A 17,999-nucleotide genomic window follows, 5' to 3' on the forward strand; every position below is an offset into this window, starting at 1 on the left:
CGGTCAGGTTTGATTGCCTGTTGTTGAGAGAATGAAGCCTGGAACCACCCTCCCCCTGCCCAGGTGGTGAGTGATTGCACAACAGAAAGTAGGGGGGAAATCTTGTTGGGGTGAACCCTGATATGTTCAGGTACTGCGCATGCCGCTCCTGTTGCTAGGTGAGGAACAATTGCCAGGATAGCAATGAGGAACAGTAGGCCTCATATTTTATGTTTGTTTTATTTATGATTTATGATTTTCATTTATATACATTTCATATAGTTCAAAACTCGACTTCCTTCCTCCTCTTTCTGCGGTTCCTTAAATTTATTTTTTACATTTCCTGCATATTCTAACTTAACTTATTCTTTTATTTATCTACTTTAAATATATACTCTTATGAAACTGCAGGTTATTACAATAATCCTGCTAATGTCCTTAACTGTTTACAGTAGGCCTCATTCTCTTTCTGTAGCATTTTCTCTACCATGAACAAGTCTATTGCCTTCACAACAGGTTCAGTCCATTTCAGTGATGGCTAGAATGAGCCAGCAGTGATGTCTCCAACGTCTTTCATGAAGGATTTCAGCTCAGGGATGGGCAGAAGGTAGACCCTGAGACACTAGTGGAGCAGCTACTGTTTGCCTGTGGCTGGGATTCTTGCAAGAAATGCTAGATTCAGGCTCCTTTCATCCTAGAACCCTTTAGTGCTGCTAAAGTGTGGCTTTTCTGAACTCAGCTGGAAGCAGGATTAAAATGAGGATTCCAGTCAAACACTTAATATTGTTATAGATTTGGGGGAACCCTTCCTAAACCTTATAAATTAATAAATGGTAGGATTTTGGTTACTTGGAAAGCCACTTCCGGCCTGCCCAGGAGGTGGGGTTGCGGGCTTCATGCCCACCCCCACGTGGGGAATCCCGGCCGCGTCTGCCCTATTTAGGGCCGATGCAGAGGGGGCTCGCCCTCTTTTCACCGGCTAGCCCCCACGTTTTCCCACCCTCCCTCCCTTTAGGTAGGCTTTAGGTAGGCTCTGACTTTGCTATGGACTTCGGTCTATCGCTGCAAGGGGCATGGTAGGAATTTTTCCCAATTGGCAATTTACAGCCATTTGGTTTTCACCTACCTCGTAGCAACTCGTCTCAACTCTTCGGCATTGGTGGTAGGCATTGGTAAGAAGGGGTTAAGAGGATGTGGGGGGGGAGGAACGCCATCACCTCCCCCCAGTGAGCGAAGGGTGGTCCGTTAAAGGACTCTGGGGGGCGTGGCCCTGTCCGAAGCCTATGGAGGTGTGGGCCAAAGGCACGCCCCCGAGCGGTGACCCGGGGGAGCTCCTAGTTGACGTGCCTCAGCAGGAGACTCCCCCGATATAGTGTTAACCCTTCCCCGTGTCTCCAGCGAATGGGCTGGAGCCGGATAGTCGATAGGACCAATGCCTAAGCCAATGCCTCTCATTCCTGAATTCAATAAAGTTGTGGCCTAATTCACCCATTTAACCTTAAACTATGGTGTCTCGTGTCTTTATTTACCCTGGTGGGGGGCGGGAACTCGCCACGCAATATGGATGAAAGTACAAGCTGCAGAACTGTGTCAGATAAGGAATCCCTGGGCTGGCTTATGCAAACCAGCCTGGCTGGCCTAGCAAAGAGCAAATCTATTAACATGACAAAAGATGTTGACAGACCATCTGAGAAGAATCCTTTGGCCTGGGGAGACAGATGTTGCCAAGGTGATGGTGTGTGTGTGTGTGTGTGTGTGTGTGTGTGTGTGTGTGTGTGTTTGAGATAACAGGAAACGGAGAGTCTTGAGCAAGGGTTGCTGGGAAGAAGAAGGAGGAAGGAAAGAAGACCAGTGTGAATCTACACTGGTTGGTTATAACATTAAAAATGCATTATAAAAATGTAATTCCAGAGGGTGCTGTAGAGCAGTGTTTCCCAACCACTGTTCCACGGCACACTAGTGTGCCGCGAGATGTTGCCTGGTGTGCCGTGGGGAAAATTCGAAAGATTTTATTTTTTTTTGTAAAAGTCAAATTAGGTCCTAATCTATCCCTCGAGCGCCTCTTGTCCGTTATTGTGACGCATGAAGCGTGTTCCCGCCCACTCCCCGCCCTCCCTTGCTTCTCTCTCTCTCTCTGTGGCGCTCTCCGCCGCTTCCTGCTGGGCATGCGCAGCTCGCCTCGCGCTTCCATTCCGGCCCCTCCTTCCCCCGACTACCCCGCCGCTCCGTTCCTTTCTCTTTCTCGCGTGTCAGAGAGCGGCGGCGCGAGCGCGGCGGTTCCCTCAGGGCTGACGGAGGGCTCGAGGAGGAGGAGGCAGGACGTGGAGGCGGAGAAAGCGGCGGCGGCCACCCCCCACCTCCGGCTCGAGGCCCGCGTAGAAAGCTGAGGGGGAGAGATAGATAGAGGTGGGCGGCGGCGGCGGCGGCGACCACGACCAACCGCCACAGTAGTTGTAGCGGTGGCGACGGCGAGCAGGGACTCCCACTCTCTCTCCGTCGTGTCTCTCTCTCTCTCTCTCCCGGGCCCGTCCGTTGAGTCTCCCGCGCGCCTCGGCTACAAGATGAGCATCGAGATCCCGCCGGGTCTGACTGAGCTGCTGCAGGGCTACACGGTGGAGGTGCTGCGGCACCGGCCGCCGGACCTGCTGGCCTTCACCGCCGAGTACTTCGCCAAGCCGCGCTCTCCTTCCTGCCTCGCTTTGCTGCCTCCTCCCCCCCACCCCCAAAGCTTGGAGGTTCCCCGGCGCCGACCCGCAGGTTTGACCCCCTTCTCACACCTGTTCGCGCTCCTTGCACGGAATGGGGCGGATGGGGAGGAACGGGGCTCGCCGCTGCCTCCGCTCGCCCTCCCCCCCTCCGCCGGCGGTCCCGCGATTCTTGGCTTTTTGGCGGTTGGCACAGAAGGAAGGGAAGGGGGAGGGGAAAAAATTGAATCTTACACTTTCGTGCGTCCCTCCCGGCGTGACGCTGCGCGCTGACGTCACGGGGCTGTAATGGTGGTGTGCCTCGAGATTTTTTTCATGAAACAAGTGTGCCTTTGCCCAAAAAAGGTTGGGAAACACTGCTGTAGAGCAGCAACCCATTGGCAATGGGAAATTGCATTGAGAGCTATATAATTTTTTTTAAAAAAATAGCCTTTAATAGCGTTTTTACAGATCAGTGTAGATCCAGCCTTAGATCCACCTTGGGCAGGCTGGCTGCAGAGATGACTGGGAGAAATGCCTTGGACTCCAGGGTTGTGCTGCTGTGGGGACAAGCCCCTCTTGAAATGACCATGCCGTAAGGTCTGGACTCCCTTCATGCAGACTGAAGGTGTAAATAGGTGAATAAACCATATTTCTTAAAGCTAAGACAGTCTCCGCCATGTCTCAATTCTCCAAAGGAACACAGATGCTTCCCACTGGTAATTTCTTTCAATTTTTTAGTTGTGAAGTAGTCCCATTTTACTATGAAACAAATGGAGTAATAATAATGGCAATAATGAAAGGAAACTGGGAATTAATCCTCCCCCTTTGGGAACAGAAGCTAACACTGGGGGAATTAAAAATGGCTACTTGAAGGGTAATTAATAGGCCATTGGTTACTAATCTTCTGATCAAACTGATCAAGAAGCAATGAAACAAGAAGTGCTAAATTCAGGACACAGAAGCCTTTCAGAGTTTCACTCGTGTTCTCCTGACCATACACAGGATTTGCTTTAGATTAGGCATGAAAAACACAGGAGGATAGTGCAAACCCCTCTGGAATGTAAGAAGAGGAAAGTGACATCAACTGGGTGCTTCATAAAAACTGAGCGGACAAAAGATGACAACTCCAAAGAAAAGGATTGCTGTAGACGCAGCTGACATGAACGCTGGGCTCTCAAAGGGTCTTCTGATGTTCTTAGGTGGGAATGAAAATTTGGGATCCTAGTATAGATTAGTTCTGGGATTTCAAGTCTCCACCTTGTAAATTTGAATCGGGTTCAGAGGACTATGGGGGTTTGGGGGTTCCAGTAAAAACTAAGTAGGCAGAATGGAAACCAGTCTGTTCCAGGTTGAGCTCACTTGATATGCTGACCAGCCATTTCATTGATTGTTATCTGTGCAGCAGGGCATTTATTGCGCAGGCTCTCAGAGAACCAGCTATTAGTTGTCTTGAATAACAAAATCACTTGCAATTTGATGGTTAATTTCCTCTTAACAGGTCTTAATGAAAATGTTAAAAAGCACAGCACCAGAACACAGCCTCAAGGCACGGCTGCTTAGCTTCCCCCATATGATAACGGATACTCTCCCTTCTGCTTCACTGCCGAAGGCTAATCTAAAGTATATTTGCCTTTTTCTGTCCAGTGCTTGGCAATAATCATAATAAGGTGTGTCATTTACATTATTTTAATCTAAGAGCTGGATTCAACTCACTTTGGGGTTTTTGGTGGACCCTTTAAGTGTGGATGACACAGAACAGCTGTAGGCTTTCTGGAGTGAGAGGAAGGACTGGCCGTCTCATTGCTGGATATGATTCTGAAGCTTACAACATTTATTGTATTTAAGAAGGATATTGACAAGCTGGAAGAGTGTGCAGTGGCGTAGCGTGGGGGGTGCAGGGGGGGCCGGCCGCACCGGGCGCAACATCTGGGGTTAGGGCAAATCCATGGGTTAGGGGGCGCAAATCCACAGGTTAGGGGGCGCAAATCCACGGGTTAGGGGGCGCAAATTACGTGCTGACAACCCACGCTACGCCGCTGAGAGTGTGCAAAGGAGGGCGACCAAGATGGTCAAGTGTCTGGAAACCAAGCCTTTAGTGTTTTTGTGTGAATTTCTCTTAAAACTGCATACAAAAATGTGTTTATTAATGAAGGTATACATTTTTGCAAGCAATTTCTCCCAACTTTGGCATTTTTTTGCCTACTCTTTTCACTATTACATTCCTTTTTAGGCACATTTTATTCTAACCTGCATTTTTAAAAAAGACTCTTTGGATAGAGAACTGCAGTGAAAAAATTGGATAAGTGTGAATTTTGAAGGATGGCTCTGTTTTGGTTCTTACATTGCTTTGGAATGTGCAGATTTGATAAATTGAGCTTCACATGCAAAAATAATCAAATTTCTTCCCCACCTCAAAGTCCACCTCATGTCAATCTATTTTTATAAAATGTCTTGCCTTTCCCTTCTTTCATGTAAAATTTTCAGAATTGTGCTTAATGCTTTTTAGTACCTGCCATTTAGAGTTTATTCATTTTCTTTGCACCATATTCAACTTCAGCTTGAAACAGATATTCTTCAGTCCTGACAGAGACATTTGACTAGCCTCTTAGTTCTCCTCTTCCGCTGAAATGAAGCCTTTGCACTTGCAGTTGCTCCCACTTCTTTTGCAGGCCTTTCTCTCTCACTTCCTCTCTTGCTCCCCCTTTTTGCCTAAATTTAGACTGCATGTTCCTTAAAGCAAGCACCATCTTGGTTTACAGAAAGTGCCCTGAGCACTTACTGCTGCTATAAAAATACACCATGGAGCCAGATGGACCAGTAGCCATGCGGTAAAGATGTTTTATAGGAAAATTAATTACGAACCCCCAAATTTGGGATTATCTCCAAACCTGTGCCAAAGTTTTGTAGTTTTTTGCAGCATTTTGCAGCACCCCACAAACTGAGCAAACGATACATCAAACACAGGGTTCATATTTAACTACAAATCACCCAAATTTGGGATCCAACTGCAACCGTTTGGCACTGGCTTGGGGGGGATCCCAAATTTGGGGGTTCGTAGTTTATGGGCGATGTTTTATGTTTTTGGAACAAACCCTGAGCTCCTGGAATAGACCCTGCCATTTCCCTAGGGAAAGGGTTATCAATCAGTTGATCCTTGCCTCTTCCATAACAGCTTCTTTTGAAAGTACTCTTTGCTGGGAAAGTAACACAAAACCAGGAAAGCTTCTTTGAAGCGGCAACAGGAGCCTAATCGAATTCTAGGTGCAGTTGGAGGGCTACAGCTGGCAAAGTTGACATAATGAAAGCCATTGCCCCAGAAGGTAAACCAAAGTGGGCTGGATTTGTTGTTGCTTTTTTGTCTGTCTGCTTGTACGGTGTACTTCCATAATTGCCAAGCAACTCTGTACTGGAGGGGAAAATCCATATTTTGTCTGATGCTGTAATTTTGTGTCAATTTGCATTCTCGAATCAGGGATTGTTTTTGACTTCCTGGCAGCCAAAGGATGGCAGTCGGGTGGCAGCGAGGGAGGGATTCGCCTTTGTGCTGTATGATAAATGCCCCATGTGCAGCCTTAATTGCGCTCATCTGGGCTGCATAGAGCTGTGCGAGTGAGGCTTATAATCATGGTGACAAGGGCTAATAGCTGGTGGCACTACGCTTGTTTCTGAGAGGTTGCTAGTAGCTCATTAGGCACATGGCCTGTTATGGCAACATGGAATTAGTTATCCATCCCCAGTTGCTTCAGACGTGTGCTCAAGCCCTGCATCCATTAAATTGACATCACCAGTGAGATAGAAAAACATGTTTTTTCCTGCTGCTTATCTGGAGTTCTGGTTCATTGAGATGAAATATCTATCAATCCAATCCCGTATACCATATACACACACAGTTTTCCTTCTATCGATGTCTAAATGTTTTTAATGGTTATTTATTCCCTTTGTTTTTAGCTGTTCTTATTTTTATCTGTAAACCGCCTTGAGTCCCTCGCCCCTCCCTTGCTGCTATTAGGCTTTAAAGATCATCTTTGAGCCAATAAGCGGTTTGTGTTTTTTGAAGCCTAAAGGCAGTAGGGGGTGGGGGTGTTTTTTGGTAGGGGGGGTGAGAGCTGGAAAGGGAAGGCTTAACCTCAGCTGTAAGTGTCCTTCCCCCAACATGCCTCATCCCACACTTAGATCGGAGAAAACCTCCTAATGCAAAGTCATAGCTATTTTTTTTTTTTGGGGGGGGGTGGGCTAGCCAGTATTTTTTTGCCCCGGGTGAAGCCTCCAGAGGGGGTGTCATTGCCTGTGTTTTTGTGTGTGTGTGTGTGTGTGTGTGTGTGTGTGTGTGTGCAAATGCTTGTGCCAAATTGGGCCTTTGACCCGGGTGAAATAAAGTTGGTTTCCCCCCTGCCTTAAGGAGCCAAGTAGGGGTTTCTCCCCCCCCCAAGCTTAACCACAGAGCTGGGGGCATTTTCAGTAGGGGATCACAGCTGTGACCCCCCTCCCACAATGGTTCTCTTTACATCACATCCAGCGTGGGAAAGGGACATTTTCAAAAAGCCTAATTGCAGCATTGGGAGGAGAAAGGCAGGTGGGGAGGCCCCATGGGTGGCTGGTGGCCTGGCAGTTCCAACCCCCCCCCCCTGAATTCTAGGTTCATGGAGGGGAGGAACGGGTGCCCTGCAATATATTTATATTGTTACAGAAGTTGGACGCCACAACCACTCTCTGCTGAGAGGTTTCAAGGATTCGACTTCCCACGGTATCATAATATGACATTGTAGTTGTGAATGTGTGTTTATATAATATTACATTATATGTTTTTCTCCCCACCAACATACAGGACTTATTACAGATTATAGGGTAAGTACAGAACATTATTTCATCACAATATTTTCATTTCTCACTCGTGTTGGAATGCTTCAGGAGAGAAAAGCGGTGTTCATTATCCACCTATCTGTGTGCTGATCCTTAAGAACTCTGGGATCGGCCACCATATTTGGCTTCTGGAGCATTCTGCTATGAAATCTGTAAGGTGTGGGCAGTTTCTTCTGGTGCAGATTCTGTTCTGTATCAAAAATAATCTTATTTGATCTCTCCTCCAGCACTGGCAGATCCCCTTAGGCCGTCGGTTCCGTTCCTTGAAGATGTGGTTTGTGTTTCGGATGTATGGAGTGAAAGGACTACAAGAGTATATCCGCAAGGTGAATGCATTTTATTTTACCACTGAATACTCAAAAAGCAAGAAAAGATGAGAGGGAGCTTTACAGATGAACACAGGCTTTTTTCGAATCTCATTTCTCCTTTTTTGATAGATGTACAAGCTTGGTGGATCAGGGGGATGTTGTAGATGTAATGTATCTTGATTTCCGTAAGGCTTTTGACAAAGTCCCCCATGATCTTCTTCCGGAAAAACTGGCACAATATGGACTAGGTGAGATAACTGTGAGGTGGATTTGTAGCTGGTTGACTGAGAGAACCTGGTTGACTGAGGATTTGTAGCTGGTTGACTGAGAAGCTGCTGAACTGCAACTTATTACCAAACTTAAAACCATGGAGAGACCTGGTCTGAACAAAGACATTGGATTCTTATCTCATTATACATGACAAAGCCATTTTTCACCTTCTCACCCCTTGCTTTTTCCTGTAAGACCTATTGCAGTCGTTAAGAGTCGTCAACAGGCTCATCACAGCTATCTGCCAATCACCCATTCCCACCACCCTTCTGAGTAATACCCCTCCCCATCTTCTCACTATATAGAAGGATCTGGCAACTTCTGTTTCAGTGTATCTGAAGAAGTGTGCATGCACACGAAAGCTCATACCAAGAACTAACTTAGTTGGTCTTTAAGGTGCTACTGGAAGGATTTTTTTGTTTTGTTTTGTTTTGAGAGAACCCAAAGAGTGCTCACTAATGGTTCCTCTTCATCCTGTTGAAATCCCCCAGAACCAACAGTCTGGGAGTCCAAACACCACCTCCGAGACCAGCTCTGTCACCTCAGGCAGGGAGACTGCTGGGCAGCGAGGGAGCAGTAGAATCCCTTGGCCATCCTGATTGCCCAATACCAGGAACACATAGATTCCACCCCCAACTGGACAGAGAGACTGGAGAGGGAGGGAGGGAGAGAGAGAATCTCTATAGACCACAACAATTCCACCTCCCCGACCCTCAAGTCTGCCCTGATGCTGCCCTGAGTACCCAGGTGGGTACAGCTGGGTGAGACCTACCCCACTCTGTTCACCCACCAGGTCTCAGTGATGTCAGGGATGAGAGAGGTCTTACTCCAAGCCAACTGGGCATTCAACAACAGTAGCTGCAGTCCTGAGGGCTGGCTGCTAGAACAACCACAATTCCCCAGGCTGGAGCAGGGGCTGACAAACAGCACAGTCACCAACTGCTTGTGCCCCTTACCTGGCCTGCCCCCCATCTCCCCCTGCCCTGAACTACTGCAATTGCCCCCAATGCACATTCTTCAGACTAAACAACACCCACCCTGAATTTAAAACACTCAAGTTAAAAACAATTACAGCAGTTAAAACAATTAAAAACTACAGTCTGCCAGGGCCCCCCACTCACAGGAGAGGGAGCAGGAGCCGCAAGACTTGCAGCTGAGATGGAGATCAGTCCTTGCTGCTGTCTCAGTCTCTTCCAGCTACAGTCTTATGGCCGAGGCGGTCTCCGCTTCTTGCACTGCCTCCTCTGCAGACCCAGTTTTTGGGGTCTGGGCCCTGCTCTTCTAGGCCTGATGTAAGGGACCTGCAGGCATGGAGCAGGTCCACAAAATTCCTATTAAAATAAAAACAAAAAAACCAGGAACGATTCTGAATGGCTCACACACAGCAAACTTTTTGGCAGTTTTGATATTTAATTTGTAAGTGGCAATACTTAGATCTGTGTTCATAGGCTTAGAAATTATTGATGCTGCTGAAGAAAACAGGACTGGCTTCTGAGTAAATCTACACAGGTCTGGGCTGTAAAGTATCTTGTTGCAGCTGCAGAGAAAGCACTTCAGCATTGTAAGAGCCAAAGCTCTTGGCGCCTCCCAGTGGTTTTATTAAGTACTACTTGTTATATAGATTAATTCTGTCATAATAGATTTACAATTTAAAACTTCAGCGAACTATTATTTTTCTGTAGAACAGCTGCTCTAATGCAAGAAAAGTCCCACATTTTAATCTAGTTTCTCCTTTGTAGTTTAATAACATAAAAGCTATGCAGAGGCCATTTGAGGTTTTGAGGAGCAATTTGGAATCCCCCCCCCCCCCCAAATTGATACAGTGCTCCAAATTAGTGTATCAGTTCTAGCTTTCTGGAACAAATTAAATATAGTGAAAAGGTTGCCACACTGAGTGAGAACTGACCTTCAACACATGAACCTGCTAAACAACATAGAATCAGAGAATTGTAGAGTTTGAAAGGCACTCTGAGGGTCATCTAGTCCAACCCCTGCAATGCAGGAACATACTAATAACCACATGGTACAGAATATATTCCACACACACACACACACACACACACACAGTGCTTTGCTTATGGGGGGACACAGGGATGTGCATACCCCTAAACATTTTGTGAATCTTTGTACTTTTGTCCATTTACTGTATTTATTTCCCCTGATTTGAACTATAAAATGGTGATTTTCTTGAGTCAAAATGAGAGTACCCCTAAACTTTTTTTTAGAAAAAAAGCACTGTACACACACACACACACACACAGAGAGAGAGAGAGAGAGAGAGAGAGAGAGAGAGAGAGAGAGAGAGATACAAATTAGTTTTGTATCTTGTAGACATTTCCATATTCTGTGCTGATATTCAGTCCTCAACAGATTCCACTGAAATCTTCCTGTGAAAAGTGAGATGCTGTTTCCGTATCCTGACATTGTAGCTACTGCTTCCAAGGACGAATTCATGTGTGACAGAGTCTGCGCAAAGACTTCTGCAGATGTGATTCTTCTAAAAATGTGTCTAGCAGCCCATGGCCCACATTCAGCCCAAGAGGCATTTTTTGGCAGCCCTCAGCAACATTCAAGAAAATAATCCGAAAGCCTTACTGGAGGGTGGGGATAGGATTAGATAGCTAGAAAAAGTTGGTGGCAAGGAAACACATAGGCAAAAAAGGAGAATTCCTGGATGCTAAAATCCAAGTTTGGGGCAAGTGAGAGAACTCCAGCAGATTTAAAATCACAAAATATGCAGCAAAGTAAAACTGAAGTATAGGATCTTGGACTTTTAAAATATGTTTTCCTAAGTTTGTTCCAAAGTTTCCTTCTTCACCTAACATAGAAAAAGTATACACATTTGGTAAGTTAAAAGTGGTTTACTTACAAACTCTTCGAAGGTCATGTTCATGTACTTTTCCACACAGCATTCAGAAAAAGTTGCATAGGCAGTAAAACTTAGTTTAGCTCCAAAGCTGGGCATGTTTAGCCTGGAGTTTAGCCTGGGAGCTGGGCATGTTTAGCCTGGAGAACAGGAGGTTAAGGGGTGATGTCATAGAGGAGGGAGACCCTTCTGTCTTGTCAGGATTCTGTTTGCTGCCCAACCGCCTCCAGACACTCACACAGGACCGTCACTGCCTTCACTGGTTGTGATTTAAAAGAGAGGTAGAGCTGGGTATCATCCGCATACTGATGAACACCCCCCCCCTCGATGATCTCTCCCTGTGGCTTCATGCAGATGTTTAAAAGCATGGGGGAGAGGACAGAACCCTGAGGCACCCCACAAGTGAGAGCCTAGGGGTCTGAACACTCATCCCCCAACACCACTTTCTGGACACGACCCAGAAGGGAGAAGCAGAACCACTGTATAACAGTGCCCCCAGCTCCTCTAGACAGTCCAGACGGTCATGGCCGATGGTATCAGAGGCCACTGAGAGATCCAGCAGAACTAGGAAACAGCTCTCACCTTTGTCCCTAGCCCGCCGGAGATCATCAACCAGTGCGACCAAGGCAGTTTCAGTCCCATGATGAGGCCTGAATCCTGATTAGAAGGGATCCAAATGGTCCGCATCCTCCAGGCATGCCGGGAGTTGTTCAGCAACCACCCACTCAATCACCTTCATGCATTCATGAGACTTAAGCATATTGGTTATATGAAGCTGGTTATCTCCCAGAAAGAATGTCAGTTTTTCGGTTCTTCTGCTTCTGCTTCTTTTGATGGATTTTGTTTTATAACTTTTCATTATCATTTTAGCATGTTAAGCTGGCACATGAATTTAAGGACTTGGTGTTGCAGGATGATCGATTTGAGATCTGTGCTGATGTCATTTTGGGACTGGTCTGCTTCCGACTAAAGGTAAACTTGCAGTAATTTTCAGCTCTTATATTATTTGTTGCGCTTTAGAGGCCTCAAATTTCAAAAGCCAAAATCTCCCAGCACTACTTTCTGGTGATGACACTACTGTAAGACACATTTTTGTATGCCTTCCTCCTCCCCCCCCGCCCCCCAGACACATATTTTCAATGCATTTCAACCATAAAACATGTGTTTTTTGTATACATTTTGTGCACTAAAACTGCATTGCAAAATCTGGAAACTGCATTATCTGATGAAGAGGTCTGATCTGTAATTAAGTTTAGGACCTTCAAATTGGGTCACTCGGCTGTGAAAAGCAGAATGAACATTAAGCCTACCCTGGAATGTAATTTTAGCATGCAGTTTTAACATGGGATTTTAGTAAGTATAAATGTTTTTAAATTGCTGATTATATAGGTAAACTTGTTTTTAATGTGTGTTTTTATTTTGTACTTTTAATGAATATTTTAGGTTGCCTTTTGTAAATGCTTAGGGACTTTTGTCTGCATAAGCGGTATATAAATGTTGCTAAAAATAAATAAATGTGGGTGTGGCTTACTCCAGATTGAGTCATGTATCTGCAGGCTGAAGGTTGCCCACCTAAGATGGTCCTGGCAGAGCTACCAGAATGACCTGTGTGATGTTAATGACCACTCTTGCTTGTTTTATCTTTATTCTAGGGTACTAATGAACTGAATGAAGCACTACTTAAAAACATAAACGCTTCCAGGAAGATTCATCTTGTTCCCTGTAACCTGAGAGGGAAATTTGTGCTGCGTTTTGCAGTTTGTGCCCGCACCGTGGAGTCTGCCCATGTTCAGTTTGCCTGGAAGCACATTACGAAGTTGGCAGGGGAACTTCTAAAAGCACAGAAGCAGCAAGATTAATGGCTAAAATTCACTTGAAGATTTAAGGAATTAGGAAGGACAAACTGTAGCGATGAATTATTTTGCTTCTGGCATGACTGATACATGCAAAACTACCATAATCAGACTGTGCTGCTATAACCCAAATCCAGGAAGTATGTAGATAAAAACACTAAGCACTGCTTTGCTGGATCAGTCCAAGTTCCTTATGGCCCAGCATTCTGTACCCAAGAGCCCCAACCAGATGCCTGTGAGGCCCCTCAAGCACAACACTGACAGCCGCCTCCTGTGGTTTGTTGCCAATGTCTGGAATGCAGACGGATATACTGGTTCTGTACATGGCAGTTCCATTTAGGAATCGTGGCTAATAATAATTTCTCACAAACCTTCCCTCTATGCATTTGTCTAAAAGTGTGTGGGCCCCACACTTCTAAGCCACCCTCTTAGCTTGTGGCAGGTGGAATCAGTACACAGGAAAAGCAGACAAGATTAAAATCTTAGGTTTTTTTTAAAAAAAAAACTCATAAGCAATCATTTTGTGAAGGGTATGAGAGGAGGTAGTAAAGAATAGAAATGCTATCATAGCTGATACTGTTCAGATTGAAAATAAAAAATACCGTATTTTTTGCTCTATAAGACTCACTTTCCCCCTCCTAAATAGTAAGGGGAAATGTGTGTGCGTCTTATGGAGCGAATGCAGGCTGCACAGAAGCCAGAACAGCAAGAGGGATTACTGCTTTCACTGCACAGCGATCCCTCTTGCTGTTCTGGCTTCTGAGATTCAGAATTTTTTTTTTCTTGTTTTCCTCCTCCAAAAACTAGGTGCGTCTTGTGGTCTGGTGCATCTTATAGAGCGAAAAATATATGGAAAACTTTTTTGGGGTTTGTGAAGCTCATTTAATTTCCCCCTTTTTCAAACTATTGAATCACTCACTTTATTTTTGATATTTTCAGAGTTGAGAATTCCTGCATAGTTTCCTAGGTTGTTTCAAGGTTGCTACCCTGAAGGAGCAATCCTTGTTTCAGTGGACAGGCAACCTTGCCCAGCTCCTCTCATGTACCTGAATCACACCCATCACTGCGCATGCTTGCTGCTTACAGCAGAAGGTTTGCCATGTCTCTTGGTCCAAAAGAAAGAAATATCTAGTCTTTTTTCTTTGTTTGCTAGTCACTACAGCCTCCTTGGTTTTGTGAAAGGAACTCTTTGATTATGTAAAACCTGGTGCAAATTAACAGGTAGTTATCGCAGGAACATTTATTGGATAAACACGTCCTTTGGAATCATGTCGAAAAATGTATTTGCTATTATGGTAGTTTTGCTAGTATTGGACAAGCTGCTGATTACACGTACAAAATCTGAATTAAGAAAGTATTAATAACACAGATATATCTAACACCCTGATTCTAATTGCATTACAGTGAAGCAAGTTTATTTCTGCGTAGCTTTCATTGAAATATTGATCTGGATTGCTGCTGTAATTCTCAAATGTGCTTGTGTGTATTGATTCACAATTCAGTATCTGGGTAGGTACAGGCAACTCTCCATTTGTGCGCAATTGGCATGCACACGACTGCTGGCACATGCATTGTTATCGGCACCACAGGACAGGGACAGGGCGGGGGTGGAGCGGGGCAGCCTTGCGTGTGTCCCACTGATGCACATGGTGCCTCAGAATGCAACCGCTGCGTACATGGGGAGTTGCCAGTGGCCACCTCAAGTTCTTCAGTGCTTAACTCTGAATAACCGGCAAGCTTGGTTTGTGACTGTATTTCTCTGAATTGCACGTGGGGCTAACTTGTTTTGAATAGTCTGTCATACAAAAAGCTATTTCCACACAGAAAACTGTACACACACCCATGGCGAGCATACGAATAGTTTAGAACCGTTCTTTTGGCATCTGATTTTCTATGTGCAAATAATTAGTTTTCAGTCATGTGAGACTTTGTCTAGAGTTGGAAGTTATACAACCCAGAAACAAGTTTACCATGTCATTGAGAAGTGGGCCCTAGTTAAGCTAAGCAATACACACAATTATGGTTAGTTTGCTTTTAAGTTTTTATCACTAGATGCATCAAAACTCTAATAATTAGAAACTAGTACGCCTGTGCCTTTGATACCTTGCTTGCGTGGGAGAGGGGCAGGGGGAGGGTTGGTTGGTTGGGGGGCGTTGCTGTTGTTGAGCTTTGATTTGATTTTTGGATCTTTATTTTGGATCTTATGATTTATGTGGAAATTGTTCAGTTTTGATGATTCATTTATTGTTTACGACTACTTTTGTTCTGTGTGTAGTTCTGTTGTTTTTTTATGTTGTAAGCTGCCTTGAGCATGGCTTGAACTGTGGAAAGTCAGCATACAAACAAAATGGTTGATTGAGTGATTCACAGAATTGTAGAGTTGTAGAGTTGGACAGGAGCAAGGGGGTCCTCTAGTCCAGCCCCACGAAATGCAGCAATATTTTTGCCCATGTGGGGCTTGAACCCACAGCCTTGAGATTAAGAGTCTCATGCTCTTCCAGCTGAGCTTGATTGACAGCACATCCCAGAATCCCCTCTGAAGATTCAGGAAGCCTGCAGTGCATCTCAGGCAAAGACAACAAACATTTTGTTGCGTTCTAATTCCCATCTCTAGGTAAATACAAGTTGTTAAATATTGGTATTTTGGTTTGCTACATTTTAAAATCTGTATAGTGCCTCACCTCCCTGTCTTACAGCGGAAACATTAACACATGGACACAAAGTCTGGCTACATCGCCACTATCATTTCTGTACTGGTGTTAAGAAGTCACCATAACCAATATAGTGGCATTGAGGTGTGGCTGTTGGACGAGGGCAGGGAAGCTCATCTCCCAAACCCCATTTGGCCATGAACCACCCCAGGTGCCCAAAGGCCAGTCGCTATTTCTCAGTGAGAAGAACTGAGAGAGAGAACTGAGCATGTCTCCTTGATGGGAAGCTGGGCTAGAAACATAATAAATGAATAAAAAGGCATTTCAAGGGAGAACATTTTCATTACCAAAGACATTTGTATACTCCAGATTGTAAAAGAATAGTACTTGTACAACAAATGGATCTTTAATAACCTAGAGCTATTGTGGCATTCCAGATTTCACCATCTATCATGGCTGATAATATTAATTGCCTGTGAACATTTATCGGACAAAAGAATAAACTGTTTCATCTCTCTGAGGTCCTTTCTCATCTTCTTTGCCCCACTGACATACCAACAGAGTTTTAACAATAAAACACATTGAGCATTTTCTTTAACCGCAATTGATACAGTATCTGAAAGAATTCAGAAACTCATTGAATTCCCTTTCTAGTTCTAAATTAAGGAAATAATTGATTTACAGTATTAGCTGTAGATTATGCTTTATGCCAAGGCAATGTGAAGTTTCTGAAGTTTTCTGTGTGCTCTGGGTACCTGAAACTCTCTGCTCTGATGATATAGTGAACTCTGTTGTGAAATTGTTGCCGCTGGTTCCCACCATTTAAGAAAATGCTATTTTATTTATTTCTTTTTGCTGACAGGTCTCCTGAGGTTTTATAGCTGCATTGACAGGCAGAAATTCAGCAGCTGCCTAGCTGAGCAGGGGGAAACCTGTAACAGTAAGTCCTGTCAGGGGGAAAAGGAGACAAGCCGATCAATAGTGATATAATATGGCAAAGGCTTCTTGCATTCAATCTCGTTTAGTGGATAGCTGAAGTGCTGCCCTGTTGTGCTCATATTGTCTTATCCACTGCTTGTAAAATGTGTGTGTCTGGACGTGCCTGGCACTATTTCCCCACCTATAATCACTCATTCATAGATTTACTGAGCCAGGATCCAATGTGTCTTTTCAGCAAAACCTCACAAAGCTGCTGAAATTATTTATTGTTAGCTGTTATTTTGTAATATCATAAATGCACTTAAGCAGAAAATCAAACCTCAAAGGTACAGTAGGATGAGGAAAAATGATTTGATATTGCAGTGTTCACTCATTTTGTACAAGAATAATATTTGTGTACAAGAGATTATATATATGTACTTCCTTATCGGTTAATATATTTTAAAATAGATGTTAATTCTGCTATTGTGCATGATATTGTGTATTGCTAAAGTGTATGGCAACACACCAGACTGCATTAAAACTGATGCTGCAAGATTGCATTTCTCTCTTCATTCTTGCTTTCAATATTCTGATGGGGTTTGGCTGGGAGTTCTTAAATTAATGGTTGCTATTATACATAGGCTCATAGCTGATGAAATAAAATGGCAGGGGACCCTGATACACTGGCCCATGGCTTTGCTCACCAATGAAAATCTACATTCAAGTTGGTTCTAGATCTAATTTTGTAACCGTTTCCCCCTTCGACAGGAGGGCCCCTCGCTTTGGTGGGGGTGGTCAGGCCCAGCAGCAATCTCAAACCCGATAGGAAGGACAGGGCAGGAGCTACTGGGAATGGTGTGTGTCCAAGAGGGCATTGAGTCCAGCAAGCTAGAAATCCCCAAAGGGGTGGACTCCTCTGCTCAGTCATGGAGGGTGGCTTAGAACTGTTCCAAAATGCTAAGAGAGATTTTGAGATGAATTAATTCATTGTAGTCTGCTCCTTTGGAAGTGAGTGTAGGGTTGCAGCCTGACTTCCAATGAAGTTCATAGGTGTCAGGGGTTCAGGGACAGAGGCACAGGTGAGGGAGGAGACGGAGAGCGAGGGGGAAGAATCCCAGGGCAGCGAGGAAGAGGATGACAATGACTTGAGGGATTCCATGAGTCTTTCAAGTGAATCGGAGGATTCCCAGGCCAAGGGGAGTCACAGGGGGGACTCGTCAGGAGCAGGGGACCAGCGGGGGAACCCAGAGTGGGAGCTGGGAGTCGGGACCGGCTTCTCCGCCAGAGCGCAGTGAAGGGGGTGGAGATTCCAGAGTGACAGGAGAAGCAGGTCCGAAAGCAGAGAGGGAGGGGAGATCGGAGCAAGACATCCTCCTGGAAGGGGAGGGGAGTAGTGCAGGGAGTAGTGTAACTGTCAAGAGGAAGGTTAGAGGCTGCGAACGCGCGCCAAGTTCAAATGTGGAGGCGCGTGGAAGAACAGGGAGCCCGGGGGAGGAGCCAGGTCCCAAAGCACGCAGGAGGGGGGAAGAGCTGTCTGGGGATTCCGCGTCAGGGGAATCCAGGAGGGGCGAAACCCCAGGGGGCAGGAAGACCCTGCGGAAAAG

At 45.2% G+C, this 17,999-nt stretch overlaps 1 protein-coding gene and 1 long non-coding RNA gene across 3 annotated transcripts in view; one reads left to right on the plus strand and one right to left on the minus strand.

The window, feature by feature from the left end:
* Nucleotides 1-16,948, plus strand: part of DDC (dopa decarboxylase) — a 50,453-nt gene extending 33,505 nt beyond the window's left edge. For both annotated transcript variants that reach the window (XM_028703359.2, XM_028703360.2), the window contains exons 11-14: nt 7,492-7,511; nt 7,754-7,852; nt 11,841-11,942; nt 12,623-16,948. In XM_028703359.2, the coding sequence (XP_028559192.2) occupies nt 7,492-7,511; nt 7,754-7,852; nt 11,841-11,942; nt 12,623-12,829 (428 nt within the window). In that variant the 3' untranslated portion in view covers nt 12,830-16,948. The remainder of the gene's footprint in view (nt 1-7,491; nt 7,512-7,753; nt 7,853-11,840; nt 11,943-12,622) is intronic.
* On the minus strand, nt 7,845-8,675 carry LOC144325176 (uncharacterized). Its single transcript, XR_013390507.1, has 2 exons — nt 8,546-8,675; nt 7,845-8,128 (listed from the first exon to the last, which is right to left on the minus strand). It is a non-coding gene; the product is annotated as an uncharacterized LOC144325176 (long non-coding RNA).
* Nucleotides 16,949-17,999: the final 1,051 nt, after the last annotated feature.

This window comes from Podarcis muralis, chromosome 13 (genome assembly GCF_964188315.1).
Source record: "Podarcis muralis chromosome 13, rPodMur119.hap1.1, whole genome shotgun sequence".
NCBI classification, from domain to species: Eukaryota; Metazoa; Chordata; class Lepidosauria; order Squamata; family Lacertidae; genus Podarcis; species Podarcis muralis.